General features: G+C 32.1%; 1 protein-coding gene across 2 annotated transcripts in view; it reads right to left on the bottom strand.

Moving 5' to 3' along the window:
- Nucleotides 1–21,859, bottom strand: part of PIK3C2G (phosphatidylinositol-4-phosphate 3-kinase catalytic subunit type 2 gamma) — a 419,361-nt gene that overhangs the window by 355,816 nt on the left and 41,686 nt on the right. The window contains exons 2-5 of one of the 2 annotated variants that reach the window (XM_064377719.1): nt 19,718–20,473; nt 15,552–15,634; nt 12,006–12,163; nt 9,336–9,450 (exon numbers count right to left, since the gene is read on the bottom strand). In XM_064377719.1, the coding sequence (XP_064233789.1) occupies nt 9,336–9,450; nt 12,006–12,163; nt 15,552–15,634; nt 19,718–20,395 (1,034 nt within the window). In that variant the 5' untranslated portion in view covers nt 20,396–20,473. Of the gene's footprint in view, nt 1–9,335; nt 9,451–12,005; nt 12,164–15,551; nt 15,635–19,717; nt 20,474–21,859 lie in introns of those variants that run through there. The other variant, XM_064377720.1, reaches the window with a different exon arrangement.

Genomic DNA, 21,859 nt, shown 5'->3' with positions numbered 1-21,859 from the left:
CATCACGGAACCTGAGGACAAGCCCAAATTGCATGGTACCACCACCACTGCTGCAACCCATTCACACAAGCCACTGGGGGCCTTAGAGATTGGCTCATCCACCATGACACTGCCACCACTAGCACCAGCATGAGCCTCCTGGGAGCCAGATTGTTGCTTCTTCTCTGCTACTTTCATTGTTGATTGTAGGCACACTGCCAAGGGTCTGAGAACCTGCCTATCCACTTGGCCCTCTGCTGCCACTGCTGTCACCTGAGGAAGTCAACTGGGAGCCCAAGCATCAGTCCATGTGAACCTGCTAAATCCAGTGCCCACATGGGCTACCCAGAAGAGCCCAACAACAGCCCAAGATGGTTGGCCCACAACTACAACACTGGAGACTGAGATTTAACTAATCCAGTATCCTTTCTCCTAGCAAAGCCTCACTACAGCCTGAACTAACAACTGTAGCCTAAGCCACTGAGGAAATTATAGAAACCATTGATGCTGATTACATCTGAAGGAATCACAAGAAATCACTACTATATTCACCTAGAAAGAAAATTAAAATTCTGTACCCACATACACTATAGATATATCTATAGGAAAAAGTCCTCCTCTATGAAAGCCAATTCAAAAAAATTGGAAAAAGTGACAATTACAACAATAGCATATATATATTGTGTAAAGACACAAGAAAATATAAAAAGCAAAGAAACATGACATCTTCAAGACAGCACAGTAAATCTCCAGCCACCAATTCCAAAGAAAAGAAAATATGTGAGATAACTTTTTAAAGTAATGATATTAAAGAAACTCCTTGAGATACAAGAGAACACAAACAAACAGCACAAAAAAAGTCATAAACAATTCAGGATCTAAATAAGAGGTTAAATAAAGAGATAGAAATCATAAAAAAGAAACAAACAAAAATTCTGGAACAAAGGAATTCAATGAATGAAATAAGAAATACAACAAAGAGCTTTAACAATAGATTAGACCAAGCAGAGGCAATTTCAGAGCTTCATAATAGGTCTTTTGAAATAACTCAGACCAAAAAAAGAAAGAAAAATAATTTTTTTATTAATGAAAGCCTATGTAACATATGGGATGTAAAGCAACCAAATATTCAAAATTTGGGTGTTCCATAAAGAGAGGAGATGGGCAAAGGCATAGAAAACATATACAATAACATAATAGCTGAAAACTTAACAAGTTTTGCTATGGATTTAGAAATCTATATATAGGAAGCCCAAAAATACCCAGATAGATTCAACCCAAAAAGGTCTTTTCCATGGTACATTATAACTGTCAAAAGTTGAAGATGAAGAGAGAATTAAAAAAAAAAAAAAAAAGCCAAGGAAAAGCACTGAGTCACATGGAGGAAAATTCCCATCAGTCTAACAGCAGATTTATCAGCAGAAACTTTACAGGCCATATAAGAATGAGATTGATATATTCAAATGCTAAAAGAAAGGATAAAAGAAACCACTGTCAGCTAAGAATACTCTACTCAGTGAAGTTAAACTTGAGAAATAAAGGAGATATAAAATTGTTACTAGAAAAGCAAAAACTGAGAGAATGCATTACCACTAGACCAGACCTTCAGGAAATACTTAAGGAAAGCCTACATCTGGAAGTGAAAGAACAATATCTATCATCATGAAAGTATAAAACTTACTGTTAAAAAGTCACAAAAATGAGAAAGAAAAAGAACTAAAATATTACCACTGCAGAAAATTACCAATGTCAGTGATAAACAATAAGATAAAAAGAAAGGAACAAAAGATACACATAACTAGAAAACAAGAAAATGACAGGAATAAGTCCTATCAATTATAACCTTGAATATAAAGAAATTAAATTACTCACTTTAAAGATGCAGACTGGTTGATGAATTTTTAAAAATGACCCAATTATATGTTGCCTACAAAAACTTCACCTATAAAGACACATACAGACTAAAAGTGAAGGGATGGAAAGTTATTCCACATAAACAGAAACCAAAAGTGAGCAGAAGTAGCACACTCATATCAGATAAAATCGATTTAAGTGAAAAAAAAAAAAACAAACAAAAAAGAGACAACTAAGGTTTGTCTCCAGTAATAGTTGGGTCAATTCAGCAAGATAATATAACAATTTTCTTTATCTGTAAAAGAGTACATACATATTTATATGTACCCAATAAGCACATACAATTTACCAAGATTGATACAGGTTGTAACAGAAAACCCGAACAGACCAATAACAAGTAATAAGGTTGAATCAGTAATAAAAAGTCTCTCAGCAAGGAAATTCTCAGGATTAGATGACTTTACTGCTGAATTTTATCAAACTTATAAGGAAGAACTAACACAAATTCTTTTCAAACTAGTCAAAGCAATTAAAGAGGGAGATTATTTTCCTAACTCATTCTACAAAACCAGCATTACCCTGATACCAAAACCAGAAAAAGCCATGACAAAAAAAATCAAACAAATAACGAAAAAACCTACAGGTTAATTTTCTGATAATGAATATCAACACAAACATCCTAAAGAAAATATTAGCAAACAGAATCCAACTATACATTAAAAAGATAATACACTATGATGAAGTAAGATCCCAGAGACTCAAAGATGGTTCAACATCTGCAAATCAGTATACATGATAATCACAGCTATAAAATGAAGAGTAAAAACGAAATGCTCATCTTAATAGGCATATAAAAAATATCTGATAAAACTGAACATTCTTGATAATAAAAACTCTCAACAAACTGTATAAATATAACATACCTCAACATAATAATATGACAAATCCACCATTAACATCAAATGGAATGGAGAAAAGCTGAAATTCTTTTCTTTAAGAATTAGAACAAGACAAAGTTCCTTTTGTATTTTTATTCAGTGTTATAATGGAAGTCCTACACACAACAATCAGGCAAAAGTAATAAAAGGCGTCCAAATTGGAAAAGAGAAAGTCAAGTTGTCCTTCTTTGCAGATGACAGGATCTTAGAAAAACCTAGATTCCACCAAAAAACTCTGTAAAGTGATAAATAAAGTTGCAGGATATCAAATCAACACACACAAATTAATAACATTTTTATGAGCCAATAACAAATAGCTGGAAAAAAAATAAGAAGGAAATTCCATTTACAATAGCTGCCACCCCCACACACAAGAAAATGTAGGGGTAAACTTAACCAAAGGGATAAAATACCTCTGCAAGGAAAACTACAAATTTCTGATGAAAGAAATAGAATAGGACACCAATAAATGGAAAGACATCCCATACTCATGTATCAGAAGAATTAACATTGTTTTAACATACTACCCAATCTACAGAATCGAAGCAATTCTAATCAAATTACCAATAACATTCTTCACAGAAATATAGACAAAAAATCCGAAAATTTCTATGGTATTAAAAAAGAACCCAAATAGTGAATGCAATTGTTGGGAAAAGTAGCAAAGGAGAAAGGACTTAGAGAGTGCCTACATAAATTGGTTATGAGTAACATATAAACAAGGAACAACAAACTGCAGAAGGCCGCAGGAGGCCTCCGAGGAGGAAGCCCTCTCCGTGCCTCATGTTCCAGTGCAGGGTGACCTAGGCTCTGTTACCATAAACATTGTGCTCAAGGACATAAAACCCCTTCGTAGCACCATGATGTAGCCAGACTTGTAGGCTCCTTGTAAGGCCCACATTTCCACCAGCTGCACATAGATAATAAGCTAGAGACGACCACATGTTCTTGTTTTGTGAAACTCCCAAACTGCCACTGTTATCAATCCTTAGAATGACACACCAGTTCCAGTTCATTGATGCACTTCTGGCTCACTGATTCACTCCACCATCACGTCACCCTCTCCCCGCCATCATTCCACTCCTACCCTATAGGTCAGAGTGATTGTAACCAACACATAGAGTGGATGATCGGAGCTTGGGGCCTTAACTTTCTCCTCCAAAGTAATGAGTGATGGCCTTCTGGTCCCACTATCTCTCTTAATCTGTCTTTTTCTCATTCCTTGATTGCCACTAAACATGGGGTACCCACAGGTGATGTAGGGGCTGGTTCCCTACATGCAATCTTGAGCAAAAAGAACAGAGCGGCAGGCATCACACTACCTGACTTCAAAAAATATTACAAATTTATAGTAACCAAAGCAAAATCGTACTGGTATGAAAATAAACACAGAGACTAATGGAACAGAATAAAAATCTCTAAAATAAATTTACTTATTTATAGCCTGCTGATTTTTGACAAAGATGCTGAGAACAAACCTTGGGGAAGAGACACCCTCTTTGATAAATGGTGCTGAGAAATCCAAGTATTTATATGCAGAAGAATAAAACCAGATTCCTATCTTTCATTGTATACAAAAATCAACTCAAAATGCATTAAAGACTTAAACCTAAATCCTAAAATTATAGAACTTCTAGAAGAAAGCATACAATAAGTACTCCAAAACATTGGTGTAGGCAAGTGTTGTATGGCTAAGACCTCAAAAGCACAGGCAACAAAACCAAAAATACACAAATAGGACTATATTAAACTAAAAACCTCCTGCATAGCAAACAAAACAATCGAAAGAGTAAAGAGACAATTTGTTTAATAGGAGAAAATATTTGCAAACTGTTAATCTAACAAGGACTATTAATATAGAATATAAAAGAAACTCAAACAACTCAACAGCAAACAAAAAACGAGCAAACTAATTCCATTAAAAAGTGGGCAAGCAATCTGAATAGACCTTTCTCAACAGAAGACATGCAGACATACAAATGGCCAAGAAGTATGTAAAAAATGCTCAACATCACTAGTCATCAGAGCAGTGCAAATCAAAATGACAATGAGATATTGTTTTACCCCTATTAGAATAGCTGTTATAAAAATAAATGAATAACAAATGCTGGCAAGGATGCAGAGAAAGGGAGCTCTTATACACTGTTGGTGGGAATGTAAATTACTGCAACCATTACGGAAAACAGTATAGAGATTTTGCAAAAGACTAAAAATAGAACTACCATGCAATTCAGGAATCCTACTAATGGGTATTTATCCAAAAGAAAGTAAATTAGTATACCAAAGGGATATCTGCACCTCCATGTTTATTGTAATACTATTCACATTTGCCAAGATATGGAATCAACCTAAGTATTCATCAAGGAATGAATAAATAAAGAAAATGTGGTATATATGCACAATGGAATACTGTTCAGTTATTTACAAAGAATGAAATGCTGTCATTTGCAGCAACAAGGATGGAACTAGAGACCAAACAAGCCAAAATATTCTATATTCTTACTCATATGTGGGAGCTAAAAATGGTTATCTCATGAAGTTATAGAATGATAGTTATAAGAGGCCAGGAAGGGTGTGGGATGGGGATAGGATGAAGAGAGGTGGGTTAATATATAAAACATATAGGTAGATAGAATGAATCAGTTCTAGTTTGACTACAGTTAACAATTTATTGTATATTCAAAAAAGCTAGAAGATTTAAAATGTTCCTACTACAAAGAGATGATAAATGTTCAAAGTGGTGGATAGTCTAAATATCCTGGCTTTATCTGTATAGACATTCAAATATCACATGTACCTCATGAATATTTACCATGTATCAATAAGAAAATAAATAATAAAAAAACTCACAACTGTAGAGAAAAAAATCACAGGAGTGATTTTTTTGGTTGGGATTGAGAAACAGAAAAACCTCCTCTCCTAGTAGATATTTCACTTTAGAGTAATAGGAGATAAAGGCTGGGTGTGGTGGCTCACACCTGTAATCCCAGCACTTTGGGAGGCCGAGGTGGGTGGATCACAAGGTCAGGAGTTTGAGACCAGCTTGGCCAAGGTGGTGAAACCCTGTCTCTACTAAAAATACAAAAATTAGCCTGGCTCAGGTGCCTATAATCCCAGCTACTTGGGAGGTTGAGGCAGGAGAATCATTTGAACCCAGAGGCAGAGGTTGCAGTGAGCCAAGATCCCACCACTACACTCTAACCTGGGTGACAGAGCAAGACTCTGTTTCAACAACAACAACAACAACAAAAAGAGATAAAATTATGAAGACGCATTATACTTCATGTATTATCAATACATTTATGAAGAAAAATACTCATGTAAGATGGTTACAAGTATAGATGAAGGTGCAATTGTTACTCCCTGTAAAAAAGAGAGAGGCAGGGACAGTCTAGGAAATAGTAGTTTCATTTTCTAGGACTAGTTTCATTTTCCAGAACTTCATATCTGTGCTACATTCAATGGGAAAGAAAAAATATAGTTCCTGTCCTTGAGCTCACTGGGAAAGCTGACTGGGATCAAGCTATTGGAAAAGAGCACAGAAAATGGGATTACCGAGGACTCCTTGCTCCATGTTAATTAAATAGGAGTTGAAGAACAGGAACTTGATGACAAATTTAAATATTTTTTGAATGAAACAGATGATTTCTCTTCTTCTATTATTTTTCATATTGCTGATAATTTTGCATTAAGTTTCCATGAGCCACTCACAAAATTGATAGTTTCTGTTCTGATTCTTTAATTTGCTCTGTGTTCATTATATATTGTATTATTTAAAATCAAACAGGGAAAGTGAGAGTAAGAAAGTGAGAGAGAGAAAATGAAAAGGAGAATGAGCATGAGTGAGTCATGGGATATTTTGAGAGAAAAACTTTTATGATACTACATTGAAATGAATGTTAAATAAGTTTCAAAAATAGTATAGTTGATGTATGAAAAAGAAATTTTGATTTGCTAGGATAATTATCTTTCTGAATGTTGCAATATTACAAAGGATAAACATCTTTATTACTTTGTTGATTAGATCTGGTTTTTATACCATGTACTGTTCTGGAAAAGAGGATAATTTTTTTTTTTTTAATTTTTGGAGAGTCTAAGTTCTTAACTCATTACAACCCTTGGCTTCTAATATCTCACTACTTGAAATGTATACTGTAGACCAGCAGCCTAGCTATCACCAGATGCTTGTTAGAAATGGAGAGCCTCAAGCCCCACCCAGACCAACCGAAATCAGAATTCTTTTTCTAACAAGATCCTTAGGTAACAATTTAAAGTTTGCGAACACTGGGTTAATATCAGAATAATTGTAAATATATGTGGAATTTATATATGTATTATATGGGTTCATAGTTATATTATTTAAATTTTCCCCTTTTAAAGATTTTATATATTACTTCACTAACCCTGAGAAATATAGGGTCTTAACTAATATACCAATATAACACAGCTATGTTGGTAGTCATATGTTTCATGATCTATTTGACCATTACTTTGGAATATTATCAGAAAATTAGTATTTTCCCCAGCCAAATGCTCCAAATGAAGTGTAGTGATATAAGTTTTAGAGTCTAAATTTTTATTCATTGCACTGTTAACTTATTACACACTACCTGTGTTCTCTGTATAAAGAAGAATTTTATGAACAAATTTCCAAGTCTTTAAGGACATATTTTTTAGACAAATTACATAGGAATACACTAAAAATAACATTTGAATGAATATATATTTCTTTAAATACTAGAAAAAACAGTAATAAATATTCTGTACATTAAAATAAGTTATATCAATACAAGTAGGCTCTTACTCTTAAATAATATGCAAATCCTTGATATACACAAATGTTTCACTGTCCATTAGGGAATAAATGACTATATTTAACCTATATTAATATTTGGCAACTTTCCTATCTTAATAAAAACCAATTAAAGAAATTTTAATATGATTAAATGACTGAAAAAACTAAAATATTAAATATTGAGCCATCTGTTTATGAATAATTTACCTATTTAAAGCAGTAATTAAATTAAGGTGTGTAAATTTTCTCCACATTATACTTTTCCAAATTTCTATCTCTTTAATACAATTGCTTTATGGATGATGTTTCCTACTGCTGAAATTTAATGCAAATATTTGACAATGTTTTGTTCTTTGGATCTAATGTTTTGGCATCAAGAAAAGTCCAGATGTACATTTTGAAAACTGCACATTCAAAAGATGAGTTTTAATGAGTAATCAATATAAGGTTAAATTTATTAAAATATTTTCCTGTGCTCATAGGATTTACTGTCAAATCATATGTTGGGAGAGGGTAGCAGACTAGTAATTGAGTGAGTGTGTTAATACGTTCAAATAAAAAAAGGAAAAAAGAATATCTGTGAGTTTAGTGCAACAAAACATATGTAAGTTCATATAAATATTTATTTTATTTAATATAAAATAATTATATTTATTATTTAATGTAAAATAATTATAACAATGTTATTGAAACATTTTAATATGATATATTGTTATTAAAATAATAATAGTAAAATATTTTTCCACATAACAGAAAATAATTAGTCTTAAAAGCCATTGACAGTTAACATTGCACAATAAACAACTGGATTTACTAATAAGAATATCATCAAATTTACTGAACTACCCAAAAGATAATTTCAAACACATTCATGATGGAATAATAATGACAGTGACAATCGGAATTTCAAAAGAAATACATTTTTACTTCCAGTTAGATGGTTTTCAATCTTTAGATACTTGTAGAGATGCAGAGAGGCTATATAAATGGGAATCCACTGTATTAAACATTTTAGTCTTTAATACGTTACTGTTTAGAATAACTATCCAATACCAGCAAACAAATATTTCTTTTTTAAAGCTGTATTACTTGTTCAAGGTTAGTCTCTGAGAATTTCAGGCAATGGTTGTTTAGGTAAACTAAAAGTTTTTTTTTTATCAAGTAAATATTTGAAGTTGATATACATGAGAACATGTTTTTCCAATTGTTTTTAATAAACTGCCTTAATAAAGAAATGGTGTTTTAGAGCTTCACTCTTCTATAAAAAAAAGTTATAATGATTACATTTAAGGTCCCTGTGATTTTTTTAAAAATCCGTATTTAATCAACATGCAAGTATTATTCTAAACAAAAAATTACATATCACCAAAGAATTTATTTACTTAACTGTGATTAGTTCTAATAAGCTTTATTACATGTAGGATGAGCTACTTGTCCTAGTTTGGGACTTTACTGGTTTCAAAGCTGAAATTCCCACATCCTGAGAACTACCTCAATCCTAAGCAAACTGAGATGGTTGGTCACCCTAGTCACAGATCATTTAAATATTTGTTTTCATAAATAGTCATAATATAAAATAAAATCAAGAATAAGATTGTTAATATGATTTAGAAAATTTCAAATTTACTGCAAAAGGGGTAAAATCGATTTAATTATGTTGATTATGACTATAATGTTTGTGTAAAGTCTGTTTAAAACAAAACCAAAAACAAGTGGTAACTTAATATTTACAGATTGGAACAATAATCAAATTTTAAAAAAATACTTACTTTTGTAAAAATTCTTCAGAGCCACATATATTTAAAATATGATCTTTGGGAAGTAGCTGGTCATTTGTACAAAAATGCAGAATTTCTCTAATTAGGTCTTTGACAAGATAATTAGCTAAAGACAAAGAGGAATAATAAAAGTCAATAAAAGCGTATCACATACTACAAAAAGTTTTTGAGCACAAAATATTACCAACACATTATGAAGGATTGTAACTGTCCAGCTTTATCAAGGGGAATTAAAGTGAGATTCATCTCATTTATTAGTCTGGTTAGATTTAAAGATATTTTGGAAAAATTTGTTTTTTATTTCTTTGATCAGTTCTGTTTTTATATAATATAACAAAGCTAGGTATAGTGTTTCTCATGTTAAAGCCCTTGATAAACTATAGTTCTGCATAGAAGATAATCTACTGCAGTTTCCCTTAGGGACTTGGAAAATACACTCAGGGACTTGGATATAGCCAGGCAAAAGTTCCAGGGGGTGTTTTATTCTTTCCATTTTCAACTTAAGTGAGACATATTGCTCCTTCTAAGGGTATCAGCATGATAAAAGGATTCTGAATTAACTGGAATAAATATGTTCAGAGCATTTATACTAGTTAATATTTATATTCATGCCATGATATTAAGATAATTCTGTGATGATTGAGATGTTCTTATCAATGTTCTGTCACTAAGACATGAAAATAATGTAGATTTCCGATTTTTTAGTTGATTTATGTTAACAAGTTATTTCACTTTTTTGACCTAGTTTCTTCATCTGTGAAATAGGGTTTATAATAGCATGATTTATTTCCTTCAAGAATCTGGTGCTAGGCTATCATGAAAAAAAAAAAAGACAAATGTGATCAGTAAATTTAAAAATGTTATGCGGGTTATATTCACTCTAGGATATAATGCTAGTATTAATATTAATAATAGCTATATTTTACTGAGCAATTATTAAACGGTTTACATGTAATTTCTTGATTATTGTACCTATTATATAGGTATTATATCCCAAGGTTCAAAGATGAATTGACTGATTTTCAGGGAAGCTATGCGATTTTGTAGAGAGTACACAGTTAGTGTTAAGTGCCACACTTAAACAATATCTGTTTACTCCAAAGCCTGTGCCCTTAATGACTCTAAGTCTCCACAGCTGGTTGTTCTCGAGACTCTAAACAAAATCTGTCAGACTCCAGAGTCACTGTTGGTTCTTATTCCTTTCCTATGTAGTAATTACTCAAGGTTTTATCTTGGACAGCTATATTACAGAAACTTTAATGAATATCTACATTCTTTCTCCACTTTTCCTTTGGAACTCAAAATGTAGACATGCTATACAGTGAAGTCATTTTTCTTCTCATGTTCACATACCATAATCTCCTCTTTTAAACTCTTGCATGAACATGATATTTAACAGTGGCCAGCAACTGAAGACAACATGATCCAACCTGCCGTCTTTCTGATTGGATCAAGGTGCAGCACCATTGATCTTGGCTTAATAATAAGAATCTTGCTCTTAGGAACTGGGAGTTGGATCCCATAGAGATACTGAACTGTCTATTGATAGCTAGCCGGATAGCTTGGCTTCCCACTTGTTTTGGATAAGCAAAGGAAATGAGTGACTAGAGAGCGAGAGGGATATAGGAAGTAATTATATGAAGAAATGAAATAAGATGCACACAGGAATTTTGGGCTGCTTGATTATTGCTGTTTTTCATATATTCCTAATTGTTTGCCAAAATTCTTATACTTAAATTCTATAATAAATCCCTATATTCTTTAAAAACATTTTTTTCTGCTTAAACTATCAGGAATTGATTTCTTTTCATTTCAAACCTAGAAGGTCTTAACTAATATACCAATATAACCCTGCTATGTCTGTAGTCATCTGCATTAGTGTAGAGCCTTGAATAGAGTAAGAAAGAAGCACAATAATAACAATAATTAACAAATAAAAGAAAATATTTAAAGGATCATTATGTGTCAGGAAATAGTTTCCTGTTGATATGTAGACACTCACTTATTAGCAACCTAAGTGTTTAAAGAACAAATACTGTTTTGCAAAACAGTGAACTCTAACAATAAAGTAAAACACTAAATAACTTTACATATATTCTTAAAACTTTAGAAAAGTAAAAATCATCAGGTGAATCTGATAACATATAAATTCCTAGGTTTCACCCACAGAGACTGAATCAATAGGTTTGCTAATTCTGATGCAGGTAAGTTATACTGTGCTACCAGATTCCACATTGTGGAGATAGAGATTCTGTGTAACCATGTCTATTCTACCTCACAATTTATTTATAGTTCAGTGAAATACTTCTTCCTAATAGATAGAAACAGCCATTTTAACTTAAATACCATCTTTATCTAGAATCTTTTGAAATTCAGTTGTTTAATATATTAAAAACTTGCTATACTTGCTATTAAGCATTTTATAGTAGGAAGATAAAATATTGTGGGGTGAGCTATGTGAAGATAATTCTTTAAGAAAATAGTTCTGCTTTCCTCCCTTAAATATCACCAAAAGGCTTTCTGATGTTTTCTTCTTAATTCACTTCAGAGAAAAGCAGTAGCTAATATTATTTTTTTAATAATTTGAGACTTTGAATTCAAGCCTACGTAGCCAATACCAGCTTTGTGTAGATTTGTCTACTTATTTGCCAGATTGCTTACCATATGGCATAAAATGAAGTGGTTGTGTTGAGTTATCAGTAAAAATACGTATATTAAACTTGGTTTTAGAAAAGAGCTGATACGGAAATGCTGTAGTAGTGCTCCAAATCTTCCCAGAATTGAAATTAACGTCAGCTGCATGGTATCTTTCTCTGATTCTGAAAAATATATGTGAAGACAAATACTTAGGACAAGATCTGCAAGATACAGTTTAAAACATATTGCCTACAATATAATTGTAAGAAACTTCATGTAGTGTTGTGCTGTGAAAGATTTAAAACCTCAGAGCAATCAATAATTGATTTGTGGTGCAGTGCATTTAGCTAGGCCAGATTGGTAGAGATTGCAATTATAGCAAAAAAAAAAGTGTAAAGGACTGTTCCTTAGGCTTTCCCAGGAGCATCTCATTTGAAATAATTAAGAATTCATTGTCATAACATAAAACATGAGGATTCACTCTGAATATTATTACTTGCTTCATTTACATTGCTTTTGATATCAGAGTTCTTCCTTTTGGAGTTCTTTCACGCCTAATTTTGTCAAGCTGCAAGTCACTCATTTCGATTTAGAAATTTTGGTAAATACATTCTCTTGTTCGTGTCAAGTTTGTTAACACTATTCTTGTCTGTACGTTTTCTTTAAAATTTTTGGATACTACTTGAATTTTACACAGATATTGGAGCCTAAAAGTAATTCTTATGTTCTGAACAATTACTTACACATAAATGCGTCAAAGAATTGCACAACAGCTTATCCTTGGAAGCAGAAGCCTTGACTTTGAAACCTGGCAGTCTCATTTAGTAACGTTATGGCCAGAGTCAAGTTATTTGACTGGTTTCTTTGCACAACTGAAGATATTAATATCTACCTCAAAGGTTTACCATGATAATTACAATAGAAAAGATGTGTAAAAGATTTACAGATTGTAAAGCAATATACACATATAAAGTAGAATATAACATGAAGATATTTTCAAGTAGATATTTAAAATGCTTCTGAGGGCAAATATGAAATCTTGGGGTCTTTTTTTTTTAATGTTAACTATGCTGACATCTAAACTTAATGGTTCTCTTCTTAAACCGCAGAAACTGCAGTTACTTTTGCACCAACCTAATAGCTATTCGTTTAACACTAAAGCTTTATTCCATGGAAACATCTCCTCCATGAGAAGCCTGGCAAATGGGTAAGTAAAAACACATTCACCTAATGGCCTGGCATGCATCTGTATCCACTTGTGTTCTGGCTCCCATCTCCATAGTTTCTGATTCAGTAGACCTGTGAAGGGTCCCCCAAACTGGTCTTACTAACAATTTCCCAAGTAAGCTGCTGGTGTTGCTGCTCTGGAACTGCAGTTTGAGAACCACTGCTCAGAATAAGGACATGGGCCACTCCTCATTGTTATACTCTACCACAAAGGTATAGAATCCGGTTAGGGACTGAGGAGCTTTATGAATTAGCATTTACCATGTAATAAGACACTTCTCAATGCATCCATGATTTCACCTTCTACCGTTTTAATACATTAAAATACAAATTCATGATTCATTTTCTCCTAAACCTTGGCTGAGCATCTACCATAGGCCAGAAACTGCTGTCATATGCTATGATGTTATCATATTTGTTACAAGAATATGGCATATTTTTGAAAGATGTGACTTTAAAGTATGTTATAATGAGTAATCAAAGTTTTGGAGAACCTCTTTTGAAACAGCTCTCAAATTCTATTTGATCTTCTTTTGAATTAAGAGTGCTTAACACATAGTAGATCCTCAAACATACTTACTGTTTTGTAAATATCCTATTGTATACAAAATAATTATGCATGCATACATTTAGTCATTTTGTGAATATTTGCCAACAAAAAAATTGTTGAAAACAAGGAAAGACTGTGGGAATATAACTTATGACTTCTTTTCACTATGCTAACATTATTGTTTGGTGTATGTTTTAGCTATCATGACTATTTAGAAAAATTATATTAAAGAGCTTGAAAACTGTACTATAAGCTACTGGAAGATCATCACATAAAGTATTTTGATGTCACTACTGCATCCACAAGAATATTTTACCTATGAATATGAAATTGTGTTTTAAAAAAGAAGGTTGCTGGAGGAGCTAACAATGTGTTCTGTGAGTAAAGTTATACAGAAGAGTGATATCTTAAAGTATTAAGAAAGTTATTTACTTTAAATCTAAAAATTAACCATATTTTAGACTTAAAGTAGCAAGTTTCTAGCTTTGCTTATCATTTTTTTACAGTGAGTAGCTTATTCCTGAAAAAGCAAATATTGACAACATTAAAGATCCTAATTTAGGAATCCTAGGTACTATTTAAATTTTTTTTCCATAAACTAGAGCAAGAAACTAATTAAAGATTGAACATTTTCATGAACTTGAAGTGACTTGTTTTGTATGTTTGTGTGTAAACCTTTCAATCCTTCTTATGGTTATAGGTTTTACGAGGCAGGGATCTTTGTTTGTTTATTTTAAATTTGAATATCTCTCATGCATGAGCTAGTTATTAGACAATGAAATAGACTTTAATGATTAAATAAATGATTCAAACATTTAATTTCAAACAATCTTTTGGTAGAAGTGAAAGCTTATAAAAATGTATAGTTATTATATTTCAAACAACAGTCAAAACTGAATTAAAACTAAGGAATTAAAATATGAATGCATGAGTTTTTCTTTTTTTCCTTTTTTTATTTTTTGAGATGCAGTTCACCGCACTTGGCCTTTTTTTCTTTTTTGGGACAGGGTCTCATTCTGTTGCCCAGGCTGGAGTGCAGTGGTGTAATTTTAGCTCATTGCAAGCTCCACACCCCAGGTTCAAGCAGTTCTGCCTCAGCTTCCCAAGTATCTGGGTTTACAGGTGCACACCAGCACACCTTGCATATAAATATATATACAAGTGGGGAGACCTTCTCTCTACTAAAAATACTATATACGATATATGTGTGTGTATATATATATGATGTGTATGTGTGTGTATATATATATATATATATATATCATATATAGTATTTTTAGATTAGCAAAATATCAGTGCTTTTATTTTGGAATATCCACTAGTGATCAAATTCATTTTTTAATGAATTAACACACATGCATTTATTTAATATTTTGCCAATCCACTCAAGATAAGAGTGAACTATAATAATTCTAAATAGACTATCCCAGGTAGGGAGAATAAATTTGTGTTAATTTGGGGCTTAGCAAGAGGAGTTAGTCACTTATGTCATTTAAGAAAAATAATAATTTACTTCAAACCAAACCACCAACAAACAACAAGTACAAGTCTGAATTTATAAAAGCATTTAACTTTAACCAACTTTTCAAGAGAAAAGCATCTATTTGACTGTCAGCAACAAAAACATTAACAGAAGTTGATTAATGAGCTAATTTGTGAAAAATTTCTATTTTTTAGTGTGTTCTGAAATTACATGACTTTTATATGCAAAATTAATCAGTTCAGTGATGTCAAAATACACAAATTTATTTAGGCACAAAAGTTTCAAAGTTTAATGAAATAGCAATACTCACTTTTTTACTTTGTTGCAGAAAGAGGCCAGACTCATATTACTGCCTTGAGGTACTTCCACTAACTGAATGGAACAACCTATTGACTTAAAATAAAAACTACTAAATTAATCTAATTTGGTGAAGAGAAAATATAATATCATTCTACAATTCTTTCCTGTTTTGAAGTTTAATTCATATTTCATTTTAAATTTTTTTAGATTTTTAAAAATTGAAGTAATATTTACACATAGAAAAACGCGTAGATCTTAAGTATATAATTTGAGTTTGGTGGAAGGCATAAAACTGTGCTATCAATACCCCAATGACAATATGGAATATTTCTTTCATTTTAGAAAATGTCCCCATTTCTTAAATCTGCATATCTATTTGATAACTACTGTTATTCAGATTTCTATCACCACAAACAAGGTATATGTGTTCTTTTGTTTTTGGCTTCTTTCACACAATGATACACATATTTTAAAATTATTCCTGCTATCACACATATCAATAGCTTATCATTGTTATTGCTGACTAGCAGTATTCCACTGTGTAACTGTTCCAAAATTTGTTTAGTCATCTTCCTGTTAATGAACATTTGGATTGTTTTTAGCTTTTTGTTATTTTAAATAAAACTATTAATGCTCATATACAAGTAATTATGTGAATGTATGCTTCATTTATTGGGAATATATGCATGAATAGCTTGGGAATGCATGCATGAAAGGCTTGGGAATGAACAAATGAATAGCTTGGTTAGAGAGTAGGATGTAGGATTAAAGAAACCATTTTTGCCTTATGCATTTTAAAACTCTGTTATTAGGTACATACATATTTCAATTTAATATCTCTTCCCGATTGACCATTTTAGCATTACAAATGATCCCTTGTTTCTCTAATAGTACTCGGCCATGAAATATACTTTTTCTGATATTAATAATCATACAAACTTTTTTTTGTTCTGGTTGAATGTTAAATTTTTTTGTTTCTTTTACTTTCAACCTATCTCTGCCTTTGTTTCCTAATATTGTCCCTTAAAGACAGTAACTGAGTCATTTCTTTTTTTTCTCATTTGTCAATTTCTGCCTTTTGTTTGGAATGTTTGTTCTATTTACATTTAGTATATTTATGGAAATTGTTAGATTTAAGACTGTCTTATTTTTATTTGTTTCTATTTGTCTTTTCTATTTTATTCTGTTCTTTTATTTCTGCTGACATTTTAATTTTATTTTATTCCTCTGCTGCATTTTTAGATTTTATTCTTTGTATTTTTTTAAATATATAATTCATGGTACTAGCTCTAGGAATTACAATGTACATCCTTAATATATCTCAGTTTACTTACTACCGTACCATTGCATTTAACATGTAAGAATTTACAATAGCAAAATAACATTTAACCCCCTTCCACCTATTGTCATTATTGTCAAACAGTTTTTATCTGCATACACAGTAAATCCTACAATAACATACTATTATATTGCTTTAGTCCATTGTCTTTCAAAAAATTTTAAGTAGTCATTTGTATTATTCAACATATTTATTATTTCTATCATTCTTCACCCTTTCCTAGATTCCATCTGGTGTCATTTTCTTTGTACCTGAAGTAGTTAATTTGGCATTTCTCATGTGTCTGCTAGCTGACTAATTTCTTTCAGCATTTGTTTATAGCAATGCACTTATTTTGTTTTTGATTTTGAAACTTATACTCAATGGATATAGAAGTATGTTTCATTTTCTTTTAAAGAATTTTAAAATGTCATTCTATTGTCTCTGGCTTCCATTGTTTCCAGTGAGAAGTTTGCTTTCATTCAGATTCTTGTTCCACTGTGTGAAATCTTTTCTTCCCTTTTTGCCCCCTTCGATAATTTTCTATTTTGGTTTTTAGATGTTTGAGCATAAAATGTCTACATGTAGCTGACTTTGTATTTATTCCGTTTGGGTTGTGGTGAGCTTCTTAGATCTATAATTTGATATTTTCTATCAAATTTTAGTAATTTCTTGACTATTATTTATTCAAATTAATTTTGCTCTCTATTTTTCTTTCCTCCTGTAGCATTCCAATTGTCCACATATTATGTTTCTTGTCTCATAAGTCTCTGAATCCCTGCTCATTTTTATATGATCCCTGTGTTTTCTCTACTTCAATTTGGATAACTTCTACTGTTTTGCTTTCAAATTATTATTTTTATTCTATTCTTTCCTATCTGTGGTTAAGCACATAGAGTAATATTTTATGGCAAATATTTTGTTTTCAACACTGGACTTGGTCTTTGTTTTTGATTGTTTGTTTTCTTGTTGTTTCTATTTTCCTGCTGAGATCATCATTGAGCTAGCCATTATAAACATCTTTTAAAATTGAACATACTTTTAATAACCAACTTAAAGTCCCCATGTTAATTCCAACATCTGGATTATCTCAGAGGTTCTTTTGACTGATAGGTTTATTTTCTTGAGCGTGAGACAAAATTCCCTGCTTCTTTATATACCTATGTATCTTTATTTTATATTGAATATTATAGATGGCACTTTGTAAATCATAATTAAATTTTTTTTTCCTTTGGCAGGCAGTTAAAATCCTTCTTGTCTTATTTGCCTTATTATTATTATTTTTGTTTGTTAGCCCACATCTATTTTGGTTGATGTAGCATTCATTTTAGAGCACGAGTTTTACTCTTAAGACATGGTTTTGTAGCTTCATTTGAATGCTTGAAGTACTCAGCTCAGTCTCTTCTTTAATTTGGCCCAAATTTCTGCATTGTAACTTTAATTCTGTATAATTAACAGAATCCCATCCAATTCTCAGTCAAAAGCTGACATTATCTACCAAGCCTTGCAAGCACATCCCAATACTTGGCCAAGCAGTAAGTCCTCTCTAGAGTTCTGACCCGTACCCATTTCAAAGCTACCTCTTCTTTAGCACTCTGCTTGTCAAATCATAGTTGCTTCTGCAACTTGGAACTGCAGACTCTGCCTTCTCAGTCAGTGATGCTGCTTTTCAAACTGGGCTCTACCAGCCTGCATAGCAGCATGAAATTGCCCTCAGGCACAGACTGAGATGATCACAGGGCTCACTTTTCTCAAGGATTTATGTTCTACACTGCCTATTCAACAGCTGCAATCAGCTACTTCATTTATTTCATCTACCTGTATATTAGTTTTTAGGAGTAGGGAAAGTTTAGTAATTATTACCCTATTGTGATCAGAACTAGACAGCCCTAAGATTTCCTGAATTTTAATTCAGATCATTTGAGGTGGTACTTCTTTTGCAAGTGAATTTGAATTAGATGTTTCTTTTCCTATGCACTTACTCCATCTGTTATTTTACAATGTTGCCGTTATTTGTTTGCAAGTTGATATGAACAGTATCTATTCCTGAATTCAGGTACCAAATTTTCTTCTTTGCATTCATTCTGGATAGCATATCGCAATATACTTTAAGGCTTTGATAAATAGTTGTTGAATAAATAAAGAACCTGTCTGCCTCACCCAGCACACTGCACCTACAATAATGTTTCTTCTGCAATAATATTTACTTCTGATTTTACTTGTATCTAGACTCAAGCAGAGAAGTAAGTAGAGAAATCTTCAAATACAGAAAAAAACTCTGCTTACTAAAATGATTGGAAAGCTAGTAATAAAAGCATTAAGATGAGTCACACAATGAATACTTAATTTCCTGTGCTTGGAATGATCTCAATAGAAGTTGCCTGCCAATAGTATAAATTAAGAGCCTCTGGGTAGAGGGGCATTTTTTCTACCAATAATGATATAAAGTTCCAAATCATTACAATGTGACTCAATGTATCAATGTAATGAAAGATATGTGTGTTTGTGTATGTGCATTAAAAAAAATAGAAAATATTATCCATGAAAACTTCAACTCTGCTATTTTTATCAATGAAATGTAAGTATCATAACTAAAACTAAATAAAATTTTATAATAGTTTTGATAAACCTGGAACTGGAACTTTACAGATGATATTTTAAAAAATGTATTTCCCTTTTTCTCAGAAAAAAAATCATTCATACAAAAACACATTATTTATGAAAATAATTTTTTTCAAAAGTAATGTGAATAGATTTCCCTTTTTATGGTCAGTTACCTTCAGTACCAAATTAATCCAATATATTATTGAATGAGTCTTTCATATTCATATGTTTAGACTGACATGTATTATACATACCTCTATGTTCTCCTGCCATGTACTTTCCCACATCCTGGGTTGAAGAGAGCCTTTCAAAAGCATCAAAGAGGGTTCTACAATGTTCATATGTCCACTCCTTTTGTTCTCTTCTTTCCACATGAAGTCAGTCCAGAAGGATGAATTTGTAGGAGAAATGCTACTTTCAAATCCTATGTGGTAGTTATGATTTTCATTTCCTAATTCTTTCTGTAGATTAATTTTATCCAGACTTGTGAATGATGGAGCTAAAACATTGAATCTGGAATCATCAGCACCATGATGTTTTCCTATGGGGTTTCCCCAGGGGCATTCTTTATTCATATTTTGGGGGTTTGGTAACACAGAAGGACTAAAACCAATTACTGGTGCTTTTCTAAGTTGATGCCAGGAAAGTTCAGGGCTTTTAGAAATGAATTCATTCAAAGATATTTGGTGTGCTTTGTTTAATGAATGCCCTTTTGAGTCCCATTCTGGTGCACTGGGCACAGAAAAGGTGTTTTCATCAATTTCACTGTTGTAGTGTGGAATTTTGTCACTGATCTCATCTACTATCTGATCAAAACCCAGACTGACTTGGCCAGAAGAATGGGGTTGATTTACAGAGAGAAATTCTTGGTGTTCATACTGCTTTTCATATGATTCATTGGGATTTGGATCTGTTTGCCAAGAATATGCCATTTTTTATTTTATGTAACTGAGAGGGTTGACTCTGCTCCAAATATCTCCTTGATAATACAAAAGAAGACAGAAATTGTCCTAGAAAGAGGATAAAAGGAAAGAAAAAATATTTAATTTGAAAGAAAAGAGCTTATAAGACAGATACATGGTAAATAACTATAAACAAGTGTTTTGTGGACTTTTCTTAGCAAGTGAAATAATTCCTTCAGTACTATAAAACTCTATCAGGGCTTACAACATTATGAATCTGAAAGGAAAATATTGACTTTGGATAGATTGACAAAACTCCTTGATAGAAAAATAAGTCTACCTTAATTACAATGAAAGTTTCATGAATCTATTCAAAGTCAATATTCTCCTTTTTCTACAGAATATCCACTTATTATTTGAGTACAGAGGGAAATCTATAAGCATGTTGGCATGCTAAATAAAGTCTCTTTCTTATTAGCTAAACAGTCTCTTCTTGACCAGCAGTTACCGCATTCATGGACATGGTTTTAACTCTTTTCTACCCACCACAATTCATCTTAAAATGGTTAGCTAGACCCTTTCCTTTACCCTCAACAACTCTAAATAATTACAAAGCCTTTTATACTTCTCTAAAATTACTAACATTAAATTCATCAATGGGCTTAATGTTAGTAAATTCAAATGACATTTTTTAGTTCTTTTTGAATTTATCTCTTCACAGGATTTGATGCTGTTCACCATACTTATAATTTCTTGCTTTCTTACATTGACTCTCTATGACACTGTACTTTCTGAGTTTTTCTGTTTTGCTCTTCCTCAAACACTGTTTTTTTTTTTCCTATTATGCATTTTCCATCTCATCCTTGCCAGAGCTCATTTTCTTCCCTATTATTCTTTTATTGTAAATTATTTCATGTCTCCTGTGGTTTAGATTACCATCCCCTCTATTTGTCAATGACTTTAACCTTGGCCACTCTTCTTATTACTTAATCAATATCTCCATTTGGATTTTTTTTTTAAGTCTCCAAGTGAAAGTCCAAAACTAATCACAATTCACCCAAGAGCCTGCTCTTGTTTTAATGTTCTATAGGGCAAAAAGACCCAGTTATTTACTTAGTTGCTCAAACCAGAAACCAGAGTTTCATCTTTGAATCCTTCCTCAACTTTCTTCTTCTATATCCAGTAATCCACCAGTCCTTGTAGGATGTACTATGTAAGTATGTCTTAAATCTATCTTTCCCTCTCTATCACCGCCCTTTTCCTCATTTAAAGCTTTCATATTCTCAGTTGAAACGTTGTATTGCCCCTGGGACTGCTTTTACGTTTTCTGCAATCCATTCTTGTGCCCTATACAGTAATCCAATGACGTATGTTTTTTTATTTAAGACACTAACCAAATATCTTCATTGGCTACAGTTTTTCAGTGGTTTCCTACCATCTCAGGATAATATTTGTAATTCCTCAATTGACTTGGAATTTCCTTAATGACACCTG

The sequence above is a fragment of the Aotus nancymaae genome, unplaced genomic scaffold, assembly GCF_030222135.1.
Source record: "Aotus nancymaae isolate 86718 unplaced genomic scaffold, 86718_ANA_hifiasm-v0.15.2.pri h1tg000016l, whole genome shotgun sequence".
Lineage (NCBI taxonomy): Eukaryota > Metazoa > Chordata > Mammalia > Primates > Aotidae > Aotus > Aotus nancymaae.
The sequence above is the reverse complement of the archived record's forward strand: the minus strand, read 5'-3'. Positions and strand labels throughout refer to the sequence as shown.